Source organism: Xenopus tropicalis, chromosome 6 (genome assembly GCF_000004195.4).
Source record: "Xenopus tropicalis strain Nigerian chromosome 6, UCB_Xtro_10.0, whole genome shotgun sequence".
Classification (NCBI taxonomy): Eukaryota; Metazoa; Chordata; class Amphibia; order Anura; family Pipidae; genus Xenopus; species Xenopus tropicalis.
Genome location: NC_030682.2, coordinates 39,930,382 through 39,949,964, shown reverse-complemented (window position 1 = coordinate 39,949,964; position 19,583 = coordinate 39,930,382). Strand labels below are relative to the sequence as shown.

The window sequence follows — 19,583 nt, the reverse complement described above, 5'->3', positions numbered from 1 at the left end:
TACTTGGTTTATCAGAATAGCTACCTAAACCTTTCTAATGGGCAGGTAAGTGTTCATCACACTAACTCAGTAGCATAAGTCAGGACCCTAGCGCAACTACTAATGTCATTCCGTGAAGTATCCGACATCCAAATGACGATTACTGGTGACGTTCCAGATCCCCGCCGGAAGTGACGTCCAATGTGCGCCTCCGCTGGAAATCGGTCTTGCAGCCATGCCTGAGCTCAGCAAAGAATCCAAGCAGCGCCTGCAGAAAGTCTTTAAATGCGGGCAGTTCACCATCCGCTGGGGCTTTATCCCATTGGTCCTGTATTTAGGTTAGTATCGTGTCAGTGTGTAGCCAAGCAAGCATTTTAGTAATGGTCGATAGTGGCGCTGAGCTCAGTGTCCTGCTCAAGGACACAGTGCTGATCATAGACGTTTAAAACATTATAATGTCGGGAAATTGATGAATTCTAGGTATTTTCTGCAAAACATTCATTTGACTTAACGTTATTATATCAATGCTGCCTTAGTTACCGATATGTTTAATGATATGAGTAGGAACTGCCCAGCACCACCATCTCCCTGTCAGTAAGGAAACCAAGCTAGCCTTTCGGAACTAAAGAAATGCAGTAAAGAGAAGGTCTGAGGAACTCCCTGATGGGTTGTGTAATGGAAACCATTCTCCTTGCAGATTGTGGCACTGAGTAGGATTTTGCTTTCCTTTGCAGTTAACCCCTTGTATTGATTATTAGATTGCTGGAGAATGTAATTGACAATCACATTTATTCGTATGCAGTCATTTGCCAAACAGCTTGCCAGGGACATTAGTGATTTGTCTTGAAAAGGCACTTTGTTCCTTAGTCTTTGTAGCTAGATAGATACGTCCTAGGGTATTATTATTAGCAAATACCTATGAATGTATGAATACTGCGGTACTGTGCATTAGAGTGTACATAGATTAAATACAAATACTGAGCAGTACAGGAGGTAGCATGAGGCTTACAATCTAAAAGGAAAAGGGTATGAGACTTGGGGGCATATTCATCAAAGTATGAGTTTGAATCCCAATATGGGTAAAATTCGGATTAGATATGATAATTTCTGATGATCGCAAATATCACGAAAATGCTTACCGAAAAATCGTATTATTCACGATAATATCGTGTTGGCGATCTGAAAGTCACAAAATTTTCATATCCGAACGATTGTAAACGGCGGGAAAACCTTTCTGACTTTGATCCTTCAGTGCATGATTTTGGAAGCCTCCCATAGGACTCAATGGCACTCTGCAGCGAACAAATACGAGTTTTTGGTATTTCCTACCTGTCGTACTTTGATCAGCCCCATAAGGTAACGGGTAAGAGCAGGAATTAGCCATACCCTTAAAGGAACAGTAACACCAAGAAATAAAAGAGCTTTAAAGTAATAAAAATATAATGCACTGTTCCACTGCACTGGTAAAATTGGTGTGTTTGCTACAGTAACCCTACTATAATTTATATAATAAGCTGCTGTGTAGCCCCGGGGGCAGCCATTCAAGCTGGAAAAATGGAGAAAAGGCACAGGTTACATAGCAGATAAGAGATAAGTTCTGGAGAATACAATAGTGTATAGTGTTATCTGCTATGTGCCTGTGCATTTTCTCCTTTGAATGGCTTCCCCCATGGCTACATAACAGCTTATTTATACAAATAAAATATTTATATAATATAAATACCAGGGAATAAATATAATAAAATGCTCTGTAGTGTAGTATGTCATTAGACTGGAGTACAAAGGTAAGCAGTATTCCAGCCTACATGAGTATTTCACTATCACCATCCCAATGTGACTGACATCTGACTCGCCAGTGTCCTGCACAGACCCCAAAGAAATGAGGTGGGGGGGAATTTCTACAAAATGAAGCAGCCAGCATGATACTGCCACAGTCATTGTCAGATCAGCAGTAGTGGAGTGAATGTTTCTCCAGTAAAATAACTCACAGCAGCCAATTATCAACTAACAGTGATTATTGTAAAAGTAGTAATATAATAAACTTACATTTCCGATTGGCTGCTGTGGGTTATTATACTTTCAATACATTTTTATAGTGCTGGGCGGTATGACCAAAAATTTATATCACGGTATTTTTCAAAATTATATCGGTATCACGGTATTTGACGGTATTTTTTTTTCCCCATGCATGATTAGGTGACTACCCCAAACACCCGCCACCCCAAACACCCCCCCATCCGCACGCACCCCCCCCCACCCCACCCCAAACACCCCCCCATCCGCACGCACCCCCCCCATCCGCACGCACCCCCCCCATCCGCACGCACCCCCCCATCCGCACGCACCCCCCCATCCGCACGCACCCACCCCCCCATCTGCACGCACCCCCCCCCACCCCCCCATCCGCATGCACCCCCCCCATCCGCACGCACCCCACCCCAAACACCCCCCATCCGCACACACCCCCCCACCCCACCCCACCCCAAACACCCCCCCATCCGCACACACCCCCCCCACCCCACCCCACCCCAAACACCCCCCCATCCGCACACACCCCCCCACCCCACCCCACCCCACCCCAAACACCCCCCCATCCGCACACCCCCCCCCACCCCACCCCACCCCAAACACCCCCCCATCCGCACACACCCACCCCACCCCAAACACCCCCCATCCGCACACCCCCCCCCACCCCACCCCAAACACCCCCCATCCGCACACACCCCCCCCACCCCACCCCACCCCCCCATCCGCACGCACCCCACCCCAAACACCCCCCATCCGCACGCACCCCACCCCAAACACCCCCCCATCCGCACACACCCCCCCCACCCCACCCCACCCCAAACACCCCCCCATCCGCACACACCCACCCCACCCCAAACACCCCCCCATCCGCACACACCCCCCCCACCCCACCCACCCCAAACACCCCCCCATCCGCACACACCCCCCCCCGCATCGGTATCACGGTATTTGACGGTATTTTTTTTCCCCATGCATGATTAGGTGACTACCCCAAACACCCGCACCCCGCCACCCCCCCATCCGCACGCAGCCCCCCCGCACTCCCCCCACCCCAAACACCCCCCCATCCGCACGCACCCCCCCCCATACGCACGCACCCCCCACCCCCCCATCCGCACGCACCCCCCCATCCGCACGCACCCCCCCACCCCCCCATCCGCACGCACCCCCCCATCCGCACCCACCCCCCCACCCCCCCATCCGCATGCACCCCCCCCCATCCCCCCATCCGCACGCACCCCACCCCAAACAACCCCCCATCCGCACACACCCCCCCCACCCCACCCCACCCCACCCCAAACACCCCCCCATCCGCACACACACCCCCACCCCACCCCACCCCAAACACCCCCCCATCCGCACACACCCCCCCACCCCACCCCACCCCAAAACCCCCCCATCCGCACACACCCCCCCCCACCCCACCCCACCCCAAACACCCCCCATCCGCACGCACCCCCCCATCCGCACGCACCCCACCCCAAACACCCCCCCATCCGCACACACACCCCCACCCCACCCCAAACACCCCCCCATCCGCACACACCCACCCCACCCCAAACACCCCCCCATCCGCACACACCCCCCCCCACCCCACCCCAAACACCCCCCCATCCGCACACACCCCCCCCACCCCACCCCACTCCACCCCAAACACCCCCCCATCCCCTTCACATAAATATACCGCCCAGCACTACATTTTTACATTGTAGTTATTGAGACCTAGTGAGTTTTAGAGACTTGACAGCACTGGGAGGGAGGGCATCATATGTCTTCTGCCTGGAGAGTCCTTTTATTTAGGTAACTAATCCATAGGCCATTATGAGCTACAAAAAGGAGTCTCAAATCCTTTTTCTCAAAAGTTGCTCTTGAAAAAATAAATGGTGAATGTGCTTAGGTGCTGAGAAGAAAACCACCTTTCGTCCCAGTGATGTAGGTCTGAAGTAAGTGTTTGGAATCACCGGGGTGAGGGGTACATTTGCTTGTCCTTTAACAGCTGATGAGTAGTAGGCAGAATCCACACATACAGTTTATGCTGAAAAGACAGTACCTATTCAGTATATTTTAGTGGGCCCTCTGGGAGTTGTCAAATAGCTAAAGCCGGATATTTAATATTTGCCAGATCACAGACTGGAATGCTAACAATTAATTTAATAATTTAGTGTTTTTCTAAATATGTAATATTTTCATTGAGACTTTGCTCAATGCAGTTTTTTATATAGAGCAATTAGAGCTGTGGAAAAAGAATCTATGTTATCAATTCAGTTATGTACTTCACCTTTATAGAACAATGCTCTTACATAAGGTTTTATCTCAGTAAGTTTTTATTACTGTTTGTTTTCTGTTTAAGTAACTGGGTAATTTGGACCTCTGCTTAGAGAGCATTTTTAAAAATTTAATTTTGTTTCTACACCTGCAATATTGGCATGTGAGTTCTTCTCTCTGCAGTTGAACCTATGACCACTTAAGGGAAAGGCTTATGAGAGCCATTTTTAAACTAAAAGGCTTCTGACCAAATGGGCCTCCTGTCCTGCCTTTTAATTATGACTCAGATTTATCAAACTTGTATTTCAGGATTTAAAAGAGGAGCGGATCCAGGAATGCCAGAACCAACCGTACTCAGGTAAGAATACAAACAATTCAGAGAATAGTTGGCCACTTGTAGAAAACAGCATGCAATATTCCCTCTTACAAGCTGTACCACTGCTTGAACAATTATTTTTTAGGGCTTTGTTTGTTTAGCAGTACCTATTAGGCTAATGGCATTGAGGCTGTCCAAAAGCCATTCCACTGCCTTCAGTACCTTGTATGTGCACTGGCAGTCAAGAGATCAGCCTGTAATGGCACACACAGAACCGATTTAAGCACAAAAATGCATACTTTACATACTATTTCTTTTCAGAAGTTTCTTTGCATCCAGAAGATTTATTCAATTTGTTTCCTAATTATCATTTTTAGTTTGTGTTTCTGTTCTCTTGCTCCTCTTATGATCTGTAACATTCTTAACTTTAACTTTAGCTTTCAAGTGGAACTTCAACTGGAAGGGCAGACTTCTTGAAATGCTCATTGCCTTGGTCTCCAAACAATGTTTGCTTTTACATATCCTTTGCACTCTGTCACATTTTTGGTGACTTATGCTTGCATTAGAGGGATTATAACAATATGTTCACATTGAAGGGTTAGTTTGCCTTGAATCATCTAGTATGATGTAGACCACTTTGCTGCATCTGAGTGATGCTTGAACTGGAAATGACTACAGGCAGGGAGGGCATTTTAACAGCCTGTGGGTTTCCATGAGAGCACTATGGCAGTCAAAATAGCACATAAAGTGTTACTTCTGCAATTTGTTTGAGAGGTGCTGAAAAATGTGGTGACCAACTGAGAATGAAGGAGGCTTACAAGAAGGAAACTAGTCAGACAAGTATAATAGTTCCTTCATTAAGCTAAGAAAAGCAAAGCCAGTATTGTGTTTTTGACAGAAAAGCCTTGTAAAGTGCAAAGGGAGCACATTTTAAAGGGCATGAGGTTATTTTGCAGACTAAGAAAATCTCTCTAGATACATTTTTTACATAAACAAGAAGTTATGAATTAAGGGATTCCCTGGTATGTCACCATGCAAAAGAGAAAGGGAACTCTCTTAAACGCAAACAACTTTTCCATACCATTGTTGCCTGTATTGGTTAAAAAAAAAACTTTTGTAAACTGCATTAAAGTATTGTGTAGAAGTTTGAGTCATGCATTGGCTTTATGCAAATGAACAGGCTTTGGAAGTTTTTTTTGTAGGAAAGTCTGGCAGTAGGGGTAAGTGGTAGCCTTTAATGTGCAAGCCTATAATATGGGTCCGAAGGGCCCCATACATGAGATGTGAAATGTCACACATGAGGCAGATTTTGACCAGAGAAAATCTCAAGATTGCAATTTCTGTACAAAATTTGCACTTTGTGCACAGAGATGCCACTCTTGTCATTTACTACATACATACAGAATTGAGGGGTATTGATGGTTTCTCCGCTAGCATCCTTCCACCAGCAAAGAAAACATAGTATGGTAAAAAAAGACACATCCAACAAGTTCAGCCTTTTATGTCTATGTAAAAAACTGCCTAGCTGCTAGTTGATCCAGAGGAAAGCACAAAAATCCGAAGCCTCTCTAATTTGCCTAAGAGGGGGATAACAATTTTAAGATGGCAATCGGACCAGTTCCTGGTTTAACTCTGTCTATGTATGTATTATCTTGTCTGTGTATGTTTGTATGTATGTTATCTATGTATGTATATATTAGTACCAGGGCCGCCATCAGGGGGGCACAGGGGGCCTGTTGTGCCGGGCCCAGACAATATCTTCGCTTTAAAGGGGGCCCGGCTGTGATACAGTTTTTTGTTTTTTTTTTAGCTCGGGCCCCCTTTAAAGAACCATGGGCCCTGTCATTGGTGGCCAGCGGGAAATTTGATTGGTTGCAACCATATAAAAGGTGCAGATGCAGCGGGGAGCCGGGCACAGATCTAGAGGATGCGGCCAGAGGAAGTCGCTGGTGGGGGAGCTGGAGGATGCCGGAGGGAGTCGCTGGGTGGGGGTGGAGCTGGAGGAAGGCACAGGGGAGCTGGAGGAAGGCACAGGGGAGCTGGAGGAAGGCACAGGGGAGCTGGAGGAAGGCACAGGGGAGCTGGAGGAAGGCACAGGGGAGCTGGAGGAAGGCACAGGGGAGCTGGAGGAAGGCACAGGGGAGCTGGAGGAAGGCACAGGGGAGCCGGAGGGAGTCGCTGTTGGGGGGGAGCCGGAGGAAGTCGCTGGTGGGGAGCGAGCTGGAGGAATCGCTGGTGGGGGGGAGCTGGAGGAAGTCACTGGTGGGGGGGAGCTGGAGGAAGTCACTGGTGGGGGGCTGGAGCTGGAGGATGCTGGGGGAGCTGTGCAGATCTTGGGGGGAGCTGGGGCATATATCAAGAGGGGGGAGCAGGGGGGGAGCCGGAGGATGCTTGGGGGGTGGGAGCTGGAGGATAGTGGGAAGAACGCTGGGGGGAAGCTGGAGGATGCTGAGGGGGAGGAGCTGGAGGACAAGGAAGGGGGGTTAACTGGAGGATGCTGGGGAGATGCTAGCTACTAATGTTTTATGGGGCCCCGGGCTACCACTGTTTTAGGGGGCCCTGGCTACCAATGTCTGTGTCCTTTTTACTGATGGGAGGGGCCATTGGGGAGCAGGGCGTGGGTGGAGGAGGGCCCAGAAAATTTTGTTGTGTGGGGGCCCCGTGATTTTTGATGGTGGCCCTGATTAGTACAACTGATTCAGGGACATTTTTCTGCAAGGGCCTACTGGTAAATAAAGCCTTAGAGAGATGAATATTTATACACAGTTATCATATCTCCCCTTAAGCTCCTCTCTTCCATCGTAAACAAACCCAACTTGGCCAGTCTTTCTTCATAACTGAGACTTTACATGCCTTTTTCCAGCTTAGTTGCCCTTCTTTGGACCATTTCTAATTCAGTAATATCTTGTTTGAGCACTGGAGACCAACATAACAGCATATTCCAGATGGGACCAATGGCCCTCCCCTCCAGCAAATCTGTCCTGGCACATTTAATCTTTCCACCCAACATTAAATGTTTTCTCCCCAATGTGGACAGGCAGGTCATAGTTTATGCTTTCATGTACCTGTACATGATGTAAAAAGCAAATTGGTTAAAAATTAAGAATTTTGTATTTGATGCAATAGAAAATAGCACTGCTGGATAACTGGTTTCCAGATAATAAATCTGATATTTGTACTGGGTCTGATATTAATGTTATGGAGAATTTGTATACATTTAACACAATTTTTTTTTTTTTAATTTAGTTTGCTTTGGGGTTGAGGAACTTCCATGCAAGAAAAGTGTTTCCAAAATCTTCAGCAGTCACAGCTTTGAAGAGGATGTGGCGAATATTCTAAATAGGATTTCGTGAGATTTGCTGTGATATGACAAAGAGTAGAGCTAATTTTGCTAAATGCTTCTCCATTTAGCAGTGCATTGAGAAAGTGGCTTGTGTGGTGCATTCTGTACATACAATTCAAACAAATGCAACTACATCTTGAAAATAAAAATTCATCTTTTTTTAATAAAAAATATTAATTTAAATCTAATTTGTGGTCTTTTATGATAAGGTCTATCCTTCTTTTTATACTGGATCTTTAATGTTAAATAATAGAAATATTTTGTTCTACCGATGATTGGCTTATTTGCTACAGTTATTACACCTAGGTCTTTTTCTACCAAGGCCTAATTATTATGCTGTGTAAAGCAAAACTTGCTGAAAAAATGGTGTAAAAAGCTGTGTAAAGTAAATGGCGATTTTTGCAGTCAGAATGCCAGATTTTATACCCTTATTTTACATAAGTTCCTGGGGAAAGAAAAAACACACAATTTGTTTTTTTTAAATGCCAAAGCCTAGTTATGTGTGGTGTGCCCCTAGGATTACCCAGATTATCAGTTTGTCCAGATCTCCCTGCAAGGTTGATGAAACCTGGATGGATTTAATTGTTGTGCGCTGATTTGTGTCATTTGTGTCATTGGCAAACACACATATGTTGCTTACAATGCCTTACAAAGTCATTAATGAGCAATATTGGTTGGCCAACCTTTACACAACCTAGTGACAACCTACATCAAGTTAAAAAATGAACCATTGGAAATCACCCTCTGTACTTGATGCTTTAGCCAGATTCATATCCATGTATAAATAGCATTACCAAGACCAATAGCCTCTGATAAGTGTTGCACTGACCCCTTACTTTCCAATGTCCTTCTTGCTACTTGCAAGAATATTTGTTTGACACGACCTATTTCTCATAAAACCATGCTGATTCCTAGTTATAAGGGCTAAATACACAAGATATTTGATTTGATAGGATATGATTTGTCGATCCAGCACCATCCTATAAAAGCTCCCATGTTGTCTAGCCATAATGCTGCAAATTATAATCTTGAATGTGTAAACATTTAAATGAACAGTAACACCAAAAAATGAAAATGTTTTAAAAAAAAAAATAATGTAGAGTTGCCCTGCACCTGTAAAAGTTAAGTGTTTACTTCAGAAACGCTACTATAGTTTATATAAACAAAGCTGCTTTGTAGCCTAGAACCCTAGGCAATTTGCTCTGAGGTCTAAATTTTCATTCCTGCTGGCATGCTCTGATAATGAATTGACATGGCTTTTATTTCCCACTTTAATACAGTCCCATGTGTCATCTTAGCTCCTCCTGCTTGCCTCCAAGTAGCACACCTTCATTCCTGAGCCTGTGTGCCAAAGGAATTTGCACTACCACACACACACATACTTTGATTTTTGTTGTTAAAAAAAAATTGTTTTATTTGCTAGGTTAGTGTATGCATATGAGCACCGAACACCCTGTGTAATCCACATTTATTTCAGTGTTTTTATTGCATTTTAGTGATTTTATTGCATTTTCAGTTGTTTGCTTGTTTGTGCCTGTAAAACTTTCATAGCATTCTATGACTAACTAATACTGTGATTCTGATTAACCCATCTTACTAGGTGAAAAAAAAGATGTATTATTTTAATATATAGTTTTAGTGATATTTTTGTATTTTGCATTTTTCTTGAATACACAATCATTTTGCGGCCTCAATAGGCCATATAGCTAGGTCATCCATGATGTGGGCATCATGAATGACCTAGCTATATGGCCTATTGAGGCATACTGGGCATCAAACTGTGCAGAAGATCCTGATATTCATACTGATGATATTTATCTTTGTACACAAGAATATGGGGAGCATAAGATGCTGAAAAATGCAGGCTGGGGGGGTAGGGTAGTGACATAAATGAGCAGGGCAAAGGCGCATGGATGGACAGAGGGCAGTTTATGGAGCAGATCAGGATAGAAAAAAAGGTAAGATTGGGGGGGGGGGGGGGCTTAGGGCCCAATAAAGAGTATTGGAAATTTTCCAGCAACCACATTGCCAGTAAGTAATACCAGCCTTGGCAGGAGTTTTTATCTACAAGGCCAGTAAAATACTGGCCAATTGGCAACCCTATTGGTGTGGAGTAAAATACTTAATTCCTATTTTGGATGTGGCAGACTGCGTACCTTCCAAAATGTGAGCTTTTCTGGGTCAAAATTAATTTTTTGTAGCTTTACTCCACACGAATTGCACTAAATGTGTTTATTTTGTAGCATCTGCAATAAGAGCCATTACTGTTTATGCACTGTTTTTATGTTATGTTATGAGGTTCTCTGTGCCACATAGTTTAGAAAACATTGAACATCAAGCTGTTAAGTGTACCTCTGGCATTCAAAATATGGGATGATTTATATTTATGGGTGATAAGATTCTGTAAATTGCAATCCTTAAAGTGATATTTCAAAATGTTCAATTTTTTTTCTATTTTAGCGAAGCATTGCCGTTTGGTACATCGGTAGAAAGACATATTTATCCATTTTATGACTCATCTGAATGTTTGCTTTCTAAAAATATATGCTTTCCTGGGGTAAGCCGACGTTTAATAGAATTTTTGGCCTTGCAATCTAACGTATTCCTATTTTTGGAGTGATCTCCATAAAACTATACATATTTTATATTGGCAAGTTTGGGAGATATGGAGATTTCCAAATCAGTTTGATTTTCTTGCATAAAAAAAAAAGTTTCCAAGATTTTTGTATTACAAAAGATGTGGCATCCAAAGTTTGATAATTAGGAACATACAGAGAAAGCACAGAAAATGCCACAGACTAGCCAATTCTGATCTTTGTTTTTATAAACACACAAGTACACATGACGATCGTTTCTAGGTCCTTTATCCCCATTTTGTGTCAGTCTGCTTTGTGGTTTTTTTTTTGGCTGTTGGAACTAGTCTTTTCCTCCATGTTATATAACTTGGGCTTATTGCCTAATGTAGAGGATGTCTGTGCAAACAATACGATGCGTTGGTACACCAGTATTCCTGAGTTCAGTGCACAGTTTTTCATGCTTAACACAATCAATAGCTGGATGAGTGCAAGCTGAACATCCCTCTTATATCCATATATATTTAGATTGGAGTACATTAATCCTTATAATACACCCATTATGTAACAGATGTGACTTTTGTTGTCAAGGGATATTCTTTAGTGCAGAAAGCTACAGGTAAGACAATTGTAGGTTTGTTAAAACGTCTATGAATTTTAACTTACTGTATAATATTTCCAATGGTACATCAGGGGCACCACACATTTAACATACATAAGATTGTAAAATGGTCACTCTTTGGTAATAGTTGATATTACTTACACAATTATAGGCAGCACTCCATTATAAGTTTAAAATGTCTTTTTTGTCACATCAGGGGCAGCAGCAACACTTCAAACCTACAATTGGCCTATCTATCAAGTTGACTGTACTAAGTCAACTTTTATCCTATTTCTTTATCCTATTCCTATAATTCCATAATCAAGTGCACAATATTGAAACACACAATAGTGTCCAAAAATCCAACAATTTCATTTATGTGTTACATTTTCAAATAAATTTGTGTGTTGTGCAATATATCCAAAATGTACTATAAAAAAAGAATAAAACCACAGATGAAAATGCTATAATTTATCAAAAAACAGAGATACATCATATTGCATGTTTTAAACTGCTGGGAGCAAGACAAATTTCTGGATCTACCATGCTTCCCTATATAATAACTTTTTAATCTGCCCCTGCCTCATCTCATTTTAGGCATCATATCAATAATCTGAAATTTCAATTGCTGTATTGCATGATCCTTCTCAACAAAATGCTTAGCTACGGGTTGATCCATTCTCTTACATTAAATTGCTGATTTATGTTCCCTATTCCTATCCCTGGCCATTGGTGAAGTCTGTCTAACATAAATCAAACCACAAGGGCATATACTACAAACATAGTTGTATAACTTCACCTTTTTGTACATTAGAACAACAATTGGATGCACACCATGGAAAAGCTCCATTCTTAATCTGACGTAATGTTGTTTGTCTATAATATGTTTTCAGGGCCATGTCAGCTTTTACTAACAATAAACCAATAGTTTGTGCCTTTTTATAAGACATAAACAGTGCATCCTGAAAAGATGATATTGTCCCATTGTTTAGAGGAGGTGCAGAGGCTTTCAGCATCCAGTGTTACCAGCCACAACTCCCCCTCTGGCAACACCAGTCAAAACAGTCAGATCATTTTCAGAAAATCGCTTGTATCTTGTATATAATATGGTCAGGAAGTTACAAATGGTCTTAACCTGATATCATTTTAATTTGCTAGTAGTGTAAAAACAGACATAATTTCAGTTATTATTGGCCTACTAGGTAGTCTCTGAATATCTTTGGATTTTTTATGGATTGTTTTTTTTCACAAAGCAAAATGAGGCAGTTTCACACATCACTATTTGTAAGTACTGACTGGCTGAACTAGGGGTGAGTCAGTGGTATTCTGTGGTATCTTTCTTCTAAAATCAGCCCAGTGTCCCGATACCTTCCTGCTTAAGTCACTGGTTTGTGTCAATGTTAGTATTCCCCTTCTCCCTACAACCCTACAGAAAATTCATGGTGCTTTCCAAGTACATAATAAATTCTGATATGCTGTTTTAACAACAGAAGGTTGCATTTATCAAAGTAGTAACTGCCAAAAGTTGTACACTTAACAATATATATAATAAATCCAAAACAAGTGCTTTTATTGTATTGGAACCTGGATTTTACCTTTTTACAGGGTTATACAAGGGTTTACAGGGGTATATGAAGTTTTGGAACTATGACTTCCTCTGTCTGAGTGCACAAGGTAGCACTTATTAACAGGCTAAGTATCAATTTACCCATAGTTTTTCAATGCACACAATCTTGGGGTGGGGGGGGGAAGAGGAGGAGAAATTCACAATCCCTTGTTCAATGAAAACTCAAAATCAAAGAAAGGGAGTTCACCCCACTCAAGGTTGAATGTAAGATTACAAACCAGTGCAAATGATCAGAAGGAGACCACCTAACCCCCTCATATCACCACTAAGTAATTCCCAGCATTCTTCTACGTGTCATCAAGAGTAAGTTGTAGTCCAACAACATTTGGAGACCCAAGACTAAGGGGGGCATTTACTAAAGGTCCCCATGCACGGGCAGATTGTAGCTGCCGATATCGGCAGCTTATCTGCCCGTGTAGGGGCAGAAATGAGGGGCCTGGTTAGAAAATTCAGTCGAATCGAGGGCCGCATCGGCTCGTTGATGCGGTCCCCGAACTGACTGCCCCATTGCCGCCAATATAATTCGATCGTTTGGCCCCAGGACCACCTGTAGGTGGGGATATCGGGTGAAGATCCGCTTGCTTGGCAATCTCGCCAAGCGAGCGGATATCAGCGTGTATGGGGACCTTAACTATTGTTAGTTAGGCAATCCCAGAATCAGTTCAGTGTGAACTTTTTTTTGATAAAAAAAAGTAAAAAAATAAATAAATAAAAAGTGGCGCTTTGTGTTATGTAAGTATATCCACTCATAGGGGCACATTTACTAACCCACGAACGGGCCGAATGCGTCCGATTGCGTTTTTTTCGTAATGATCGGTATTTTGCGATTTTTTCGGAAAATTATCGCGACTTTTTCGTTACCAATACGATTTTTGCGAAAAAACGCGAGTTTTTCGTAGCCATTCCGAAAGATGCAATTTTTTCGTAGCGTTAAAACTTGCGCAAAAAGTTGCGATTTTTTCGTAGTGTTAAAACTTGCGCGAAACGTCGCGCATTTTAAGTTTTAACGCTACGAAAAAAGCGCAACTTTTCGCGCAAGTTTTAACGCTACGAAAAAATCGCAACTTTCGGAATGGCTACGAAAAACTCGCGTTTTTTCGCGCAAATCGTATTGGTAACGAAAAAGTCGCGATAATTTCCGAAAAGTCGTAAAGGCGCCGAAAAAATCGCAAAAAATATGAAAAAGTCGCAAAATGTTCGTTTTCCAATCGGAATTCTTCCAATTCGGTCGGAATTCGTGTCTTAGTAAATCAGCCCCCTAGTCTCATATAAATGAAACTAAAAACATACAGTAATACCAAATACTGATTTGTTTCTGGAAATGCCCATGTATGGACACACTTTCTCAGAGGCTCAAACATTCGCTCTCTACTACCTTCTAGTGAACAATATATAGAGGAAAGTCTACACATTATTATAGGCAGTGTCGGACTGGCACACAGGGATACCAGGAAAACTCCCGGTGGACCCAGGTGTCAGTGGGGCCTCATGCATCTAACCATTTGGTCTAATTTACAGGTATAGTCATTCCCTATTTCTCTATGGGAACAAAACAACTAAATATACAGAAGAATAGATTATAGTATATAAAGATAAAAAAACTAGAAAAATATAGAGACTGAGTAAGAAGTGGATGAAAAATGGTTTGGACAGTGGGCCCATGGTCTATGTTTTCTGGTGGGCCCCTGAGGTCCCAGTCCGACACTGATTATAGGCCTATTTTACTCCCTACTGCCATCTCGAGGTTTAGATAAAATGAATTAGATAAATAATATGGTCCATCAATAGGTTGTATAAAACAATGAAAATTCCACAGTGCACAAATAGAATTTAAAAGTTAAAACCACTACCAAGAACAAAAACAATACAGATTTTATAAACATAAAAATACAGATTGTATAACCATAAATGAAGTCCTCTTGATTGAAGGGGTTTTTAGTTCAGAAATCCACCACATCTCCTCCTATAAGATAATGCGGGTGTTATCACCTCCTCGCCAGTGCTTTACTTTGTGACTGATACCCATAAATATAAGTAAGATAGTCCTTGTTGTGTACTGCAGCAAAATGCTCGGAGACACTATGCTTAGCAAATCCATTTTTAAAGTTCTTTATATGCTTAGCTATGCCGATTTTACGTTTCCTAGTGGTCCTCCCCACATACTGCTTAGCACAGGGGCAACATAGCAGATACACTACATTGTTCATATTGCAGTTTAAATGTTGTCATTATTGTTTACCTATCATTTGGGACAGAAAATAAGTTTTTTTCCCCCCATGTTTGGTGGTCTTACAGGCAACACAATTATTACAGTATGAGAAACCAACTGAACCCTTTAACCACCCAAACATTTTTGTCTCACGGTATTTAGGTAGGCTTCCATTTTTAAAACATGTCAGTGGTTCTTTAAAACTTGTTCCAGTTGCCTAAAATCTGGTGGATATCTACGATGGAAAAACTGACTGCATTTATTCCTCACAAAACAGATACATATGAAAAGATATGGTCCCCCTGGATCACATGGACTGAAAGCCAAAATATCCAACAACTTAACCAGACCTAAAAATGGACAACTTCAAGAAATAAACTCAGATGTCAGACCCAGAACAAAAGAAAAGGATTATACCTATAATAATGGCTAGGCGAGAGTCCAACCCCCCCCCTTCCCTCCCCCCCCAACCTCCTACCCGACCCCAACTTTACTCTTTCTATCTTTTCCCCCACATGTTTTATATGTAACAAAAACAAAGTTTAAAAAAAAATTGTTCCAGTTGCCTACGTACTGTATTGTGTAATAAATCTCACATCCCCTGATCTATTTATTTTCCCTTCCTTTCTTATCCCACATAACAACTAACTTCTATCTTCTTTTAAGTGCCCTGAATGATACCTTAATCAAAGCCTTTTACACATAATTTATGGGCCAGATTATCACACGCCATTTTATAAAAAGTTTCCTTTCATTCTACCAAAGTGACCTATGTGATGCAGGTATATCTTTAAGACAATTTTCAATTTCTAAGTTTGGTATTCATCTTATTGCAGGGGTGGCCAGACTTTTCCCATCGGCGAACGACCAACTCCTCCCCCAAGACAGAGCGTACGTACGCAATGCAGCATACGTACGCATTCACGGCACACTTCCGCATCCCCTGGCCTCATTGCAGTCCATCAGAATTCCAGGGGGGATCGACTGGTGGACCGCGATCGATGTCTTGGCCACCCCTGCCTTAGTGACTAACCTTGGACCCTTGACATAAATGGTAAGGTCTTAAAAAAGTACAAATTTACCTCTTCGTGACTAAAGTTACTCGTAAAATGGATATATTTTAATCATTAGTATTTAGATATTTCAAGAAGATTTTATAAGGATACCTTGTGCCCCCTCCCCCTAACAAACATGCAGTCATCGATATAACATTTCCAAAATAACAGGTCTTCCTCCTGTCCTATTAAATGATGAATAAAAATCCTTTACCATAGGCCCATAAAGAGATTGGTGTAGCTGGGAGCAACTTTGCTTCCCATAGCTGTGCCTTTTGTCTGGAGATAAAATGACTTGTTCACCCAACAATAATTATTACCTAATATAAATTCTAACCCATCCAAAACAAATTGCTTCTGGTGTTGTGACATATTCCCATCCTCACTTAAAAAGGTCTGTATAGCTTCCAATCCTTTACTGTGTTGGATACTTGTATACATCGATGTGACGTCCACTGTTACCAAAAAATAATGAGGTTTCCACTCATTGCACTCAACTATCTCCACAAAATGCACTGTACTACAGGTGTTGTTTAAATAGGATGATAGACTGGTAACATTTGGCTGAAGCAAAATATCTGTATATGCCAGATTGCTACCAGCCGAGCCCACTCCAGAAACAATGGGATGCCCAGGGGGGTTTATTAAAGTCTTAGGGGTGTGACACACGGGGAGATTAGTCGCCTCGCAACAAATCTCCCTTGTCGTGGGCGACTAATCTCCCCGAAATGCCATCCTACCATCTAGAATGTAAATGGGATGGCATACGTGGCACAGCGATTTTCTGAAGTAGCAGAAGTTTCCTCTCAAGGCAACTTCCGAGACTTCGCCAAATTGCGGCGCAACATATGCCATCCCACTGGCGATTTACATTCTAGATGGTAGGATGGCATTGCGGGGAGATTAGTTGCCTGCAACAAGGGAGATTTCTCACATGGTGACTAATCTCCTTGTGTGTCACAGCCCTTAGGGCTCTGGCACACGGGGAGATTAGTCGCCCGTGACAAATCTCCTGTGTCTCGGGCGACTAATCTCCTCGGATTGCCATCCCACCAGCGATTTACATTTTCGCCGGTGGGATGGCAATCCGGGGAGATTAGTCGCCCGCGAACAGGGAGTTTTGTCGCGGGCGACTAATCTCCCCGTGTGCCAGAGCCCTTATGGATCTTAGGTAAACACTAGAGTACTGGGATCCAAGGGTGCTTTATCTTAATATTATCACTTTCCTTTTTATTCAAAACTCCTTTTGTAAATGCTCGATCTACCAAATTATATAGTTTGGACATAATATCCTTAGTGGGATCTTTAGTTAATTCTTTATATGTATCTGTGTCTGATAACTGCCTATATATTTCATTCAGATAGGCAGACCTGTCAAATTCAGACTTTTGTCTGAAGGTGAACATCCCCTTTAATTTGTTTGCTCTTTTTTAATTTGGATCTTTTAATAAATGATTAGACCCTTACCCTCATCCCCAACCCGGTTATCTATGTTTGTTCCCTTTCCTAACCCCCCTCAACCTTAATTTTATTTTTATTTTACAACGTTAACTGTAATGCAAAGAAAAACCAATAAAAACAAAGTGAACAAAAATAAATGGCTAGACATTCGTGCGGAAATGATTTTAGGCATGGTTTAAAAAAACTCTAAAACCACCTAAATTGAAATGTTGATACATTTGCTCATATAAAACAGGTCCTTAGCTAATTTAAACCAGGAGAGAGAGTTCATACTACCCCAACCAATGCAAAGTATGAGAGGGTTTATATTTTCCCAACCAATGCAAAGTATGAGAGGGACAGAGGATTTACACTCCCTTTGGCAATGCAAAATATGGGAAGGAAAAAGGATTCACAAACCATAGTCAGTGTAAAATAGCAAAGGGAGTGAAGATTCCCTTAGATGAAGAAACATATCGGCTGGCTAGAAGCTTCCCTTTTCTCTTAGTCAATGCAAAATATGAGAGGAAGGAATGACTTTTGCCAAACAATGAGGGTTTAAGGGTTCACACTTCCCCAGTCAATGCAAAATAACAGAAAGAGAAAGGCGCACACTTCCCCTAGTCAATGCAAATCCATTTTAGATTCGGAAGAATGTGTACCTTCCAAAAAATGCATGCTTTCCTTGGGTCACATTCATTTTTTGCAGCTTTGCCCAACATAACAGCAAATGTGTTGATTTCAGTAGCTACAATGACACAACCATATAGATTCACTCTTTTCATATTGTATACAGTGGCTTGCAAAAGTATTCGGGCCCCTTGAACTTTTCCACATTTTGTCACATTACAGCCACAAACATGAATCAATTTTATTGGAATTCCACGTGAAAGACCAATACAAAGTGGTGTACACGTGAGAAGTGGAACGAAAATCATACATGATTCCAAACATTTTTTACAAATAAATAACTGCAAAGTGGGGTGTGCGTAATTATTCAGCCCCCTTTGGTCTGAGTGCAGTCAGTTGCCCATAGACATTGCCTGATGAGTGCTAATGACTAAATAGAGTGCACCTGTGTGTAATCTAATGTCAGTACAAATACAGCTGCTCTGTGACGGCCTCAGAGGTTGTCTAAGAGAATATTGGGAGCAACAACACCATGAAGTCCAAAGAACACACCAGACAGGTCAGGGATAAAGTTATAGAGAAATTTAAAGCAGGCTTAGGCTACAAAAAGATTTCCAAAACCTTGAACATCCCACGGAGCACTGTTCAAGCGATCATTCAGAAATGGAAGGAGTAGGGCACAACTGTAAACCTACCAAGACAAGGCCGTCCCCCTAAACTCACAGGCCGAACAAGGAGAGCGCTGATCAGAAATGCAGCCAAGAGGCCCATGGTGACTCTGGGGGAGCTGCAGAGATCTACAGCTCAGGTGGGGGAATCTGTCCATAGGACAATTATTAGTCGTGCACTGCACAAAGTTGGCCTTTATGGAAGAGTGGCAAGAAGAAAGCCATTGTTAACAGAAAACCATAAGAAGTCCCGTTTGCAGTTTGCCACAAGCCATGTGGGGGACACAGCAAACATGTGGAAGAAGGGGCTCTGGTCAGATGAGACCAAAATGGAACTTTTTGGCCAAAATGCAAAACGCTATGTGTGGCGGAAAACTAACACTGCACATAACTCTGAACACACCATCCCCACTGTCAAATATGGTGGTGGCAGCATCATGCTCTGGGGGTGCTTCTCTTCAGCAGGGACAGGGAAGCTGGTCAGAGTTGATGGGAAGATGGATGGAGCCAAATACAGGGCAATCTTGGAAGAAAACCTCTTGGAGTCTGCAAAAGACTTGAGACTGGGGCGGAGGTTCACCTTCCAGCAGGACAACGACCCTAAACATAAAGCCAGGGCAACAATGGAATGGTTTAAAACAAAACATTTCCATGTGTTAGAATGGCCCAGTCACAGTCCAGATCTAAATCCAATGGAGAATCTGTGGCAAGATCTGAAAACTGCTGTTCACAAACGCTGTCCATCTAATCTGACTGAGCTGGAGCTGTTTTGCAAAGAAGAATGGGCAAGGATTTCAGTCTAGATGTGCAAAGCTGGTAGAGACATACCCTACAAAGTATTGACTCAGG

At 42.5% G+C, this 19,583-nt stretch overlaps 1 protein-coding gene across 1 annotated transcript; it reads left to right on the top strand.

Moving 5' to 3' along the window:
- The first annotated feature begins 207 nt into the window (after positions 1-207).
- On the top strand, positions 208-8,114 carry tomm7 (translocase of outer mitochondrial membrane 7 homolog). The gene is given in 3 exon segments (NM_001017214.2): positions 208-317; positions 4,582-4,630; positions 7,835-8,114. Coding segments are annotated over 3 exon segments (168 nt in total). The 5' UTR covers positions 208-214; the 3' UTR covers positions 7,851-8,114.
- The last annotated feature ends 11,469 nt before the right edge of the window (positions 8,115-19,583 follow it).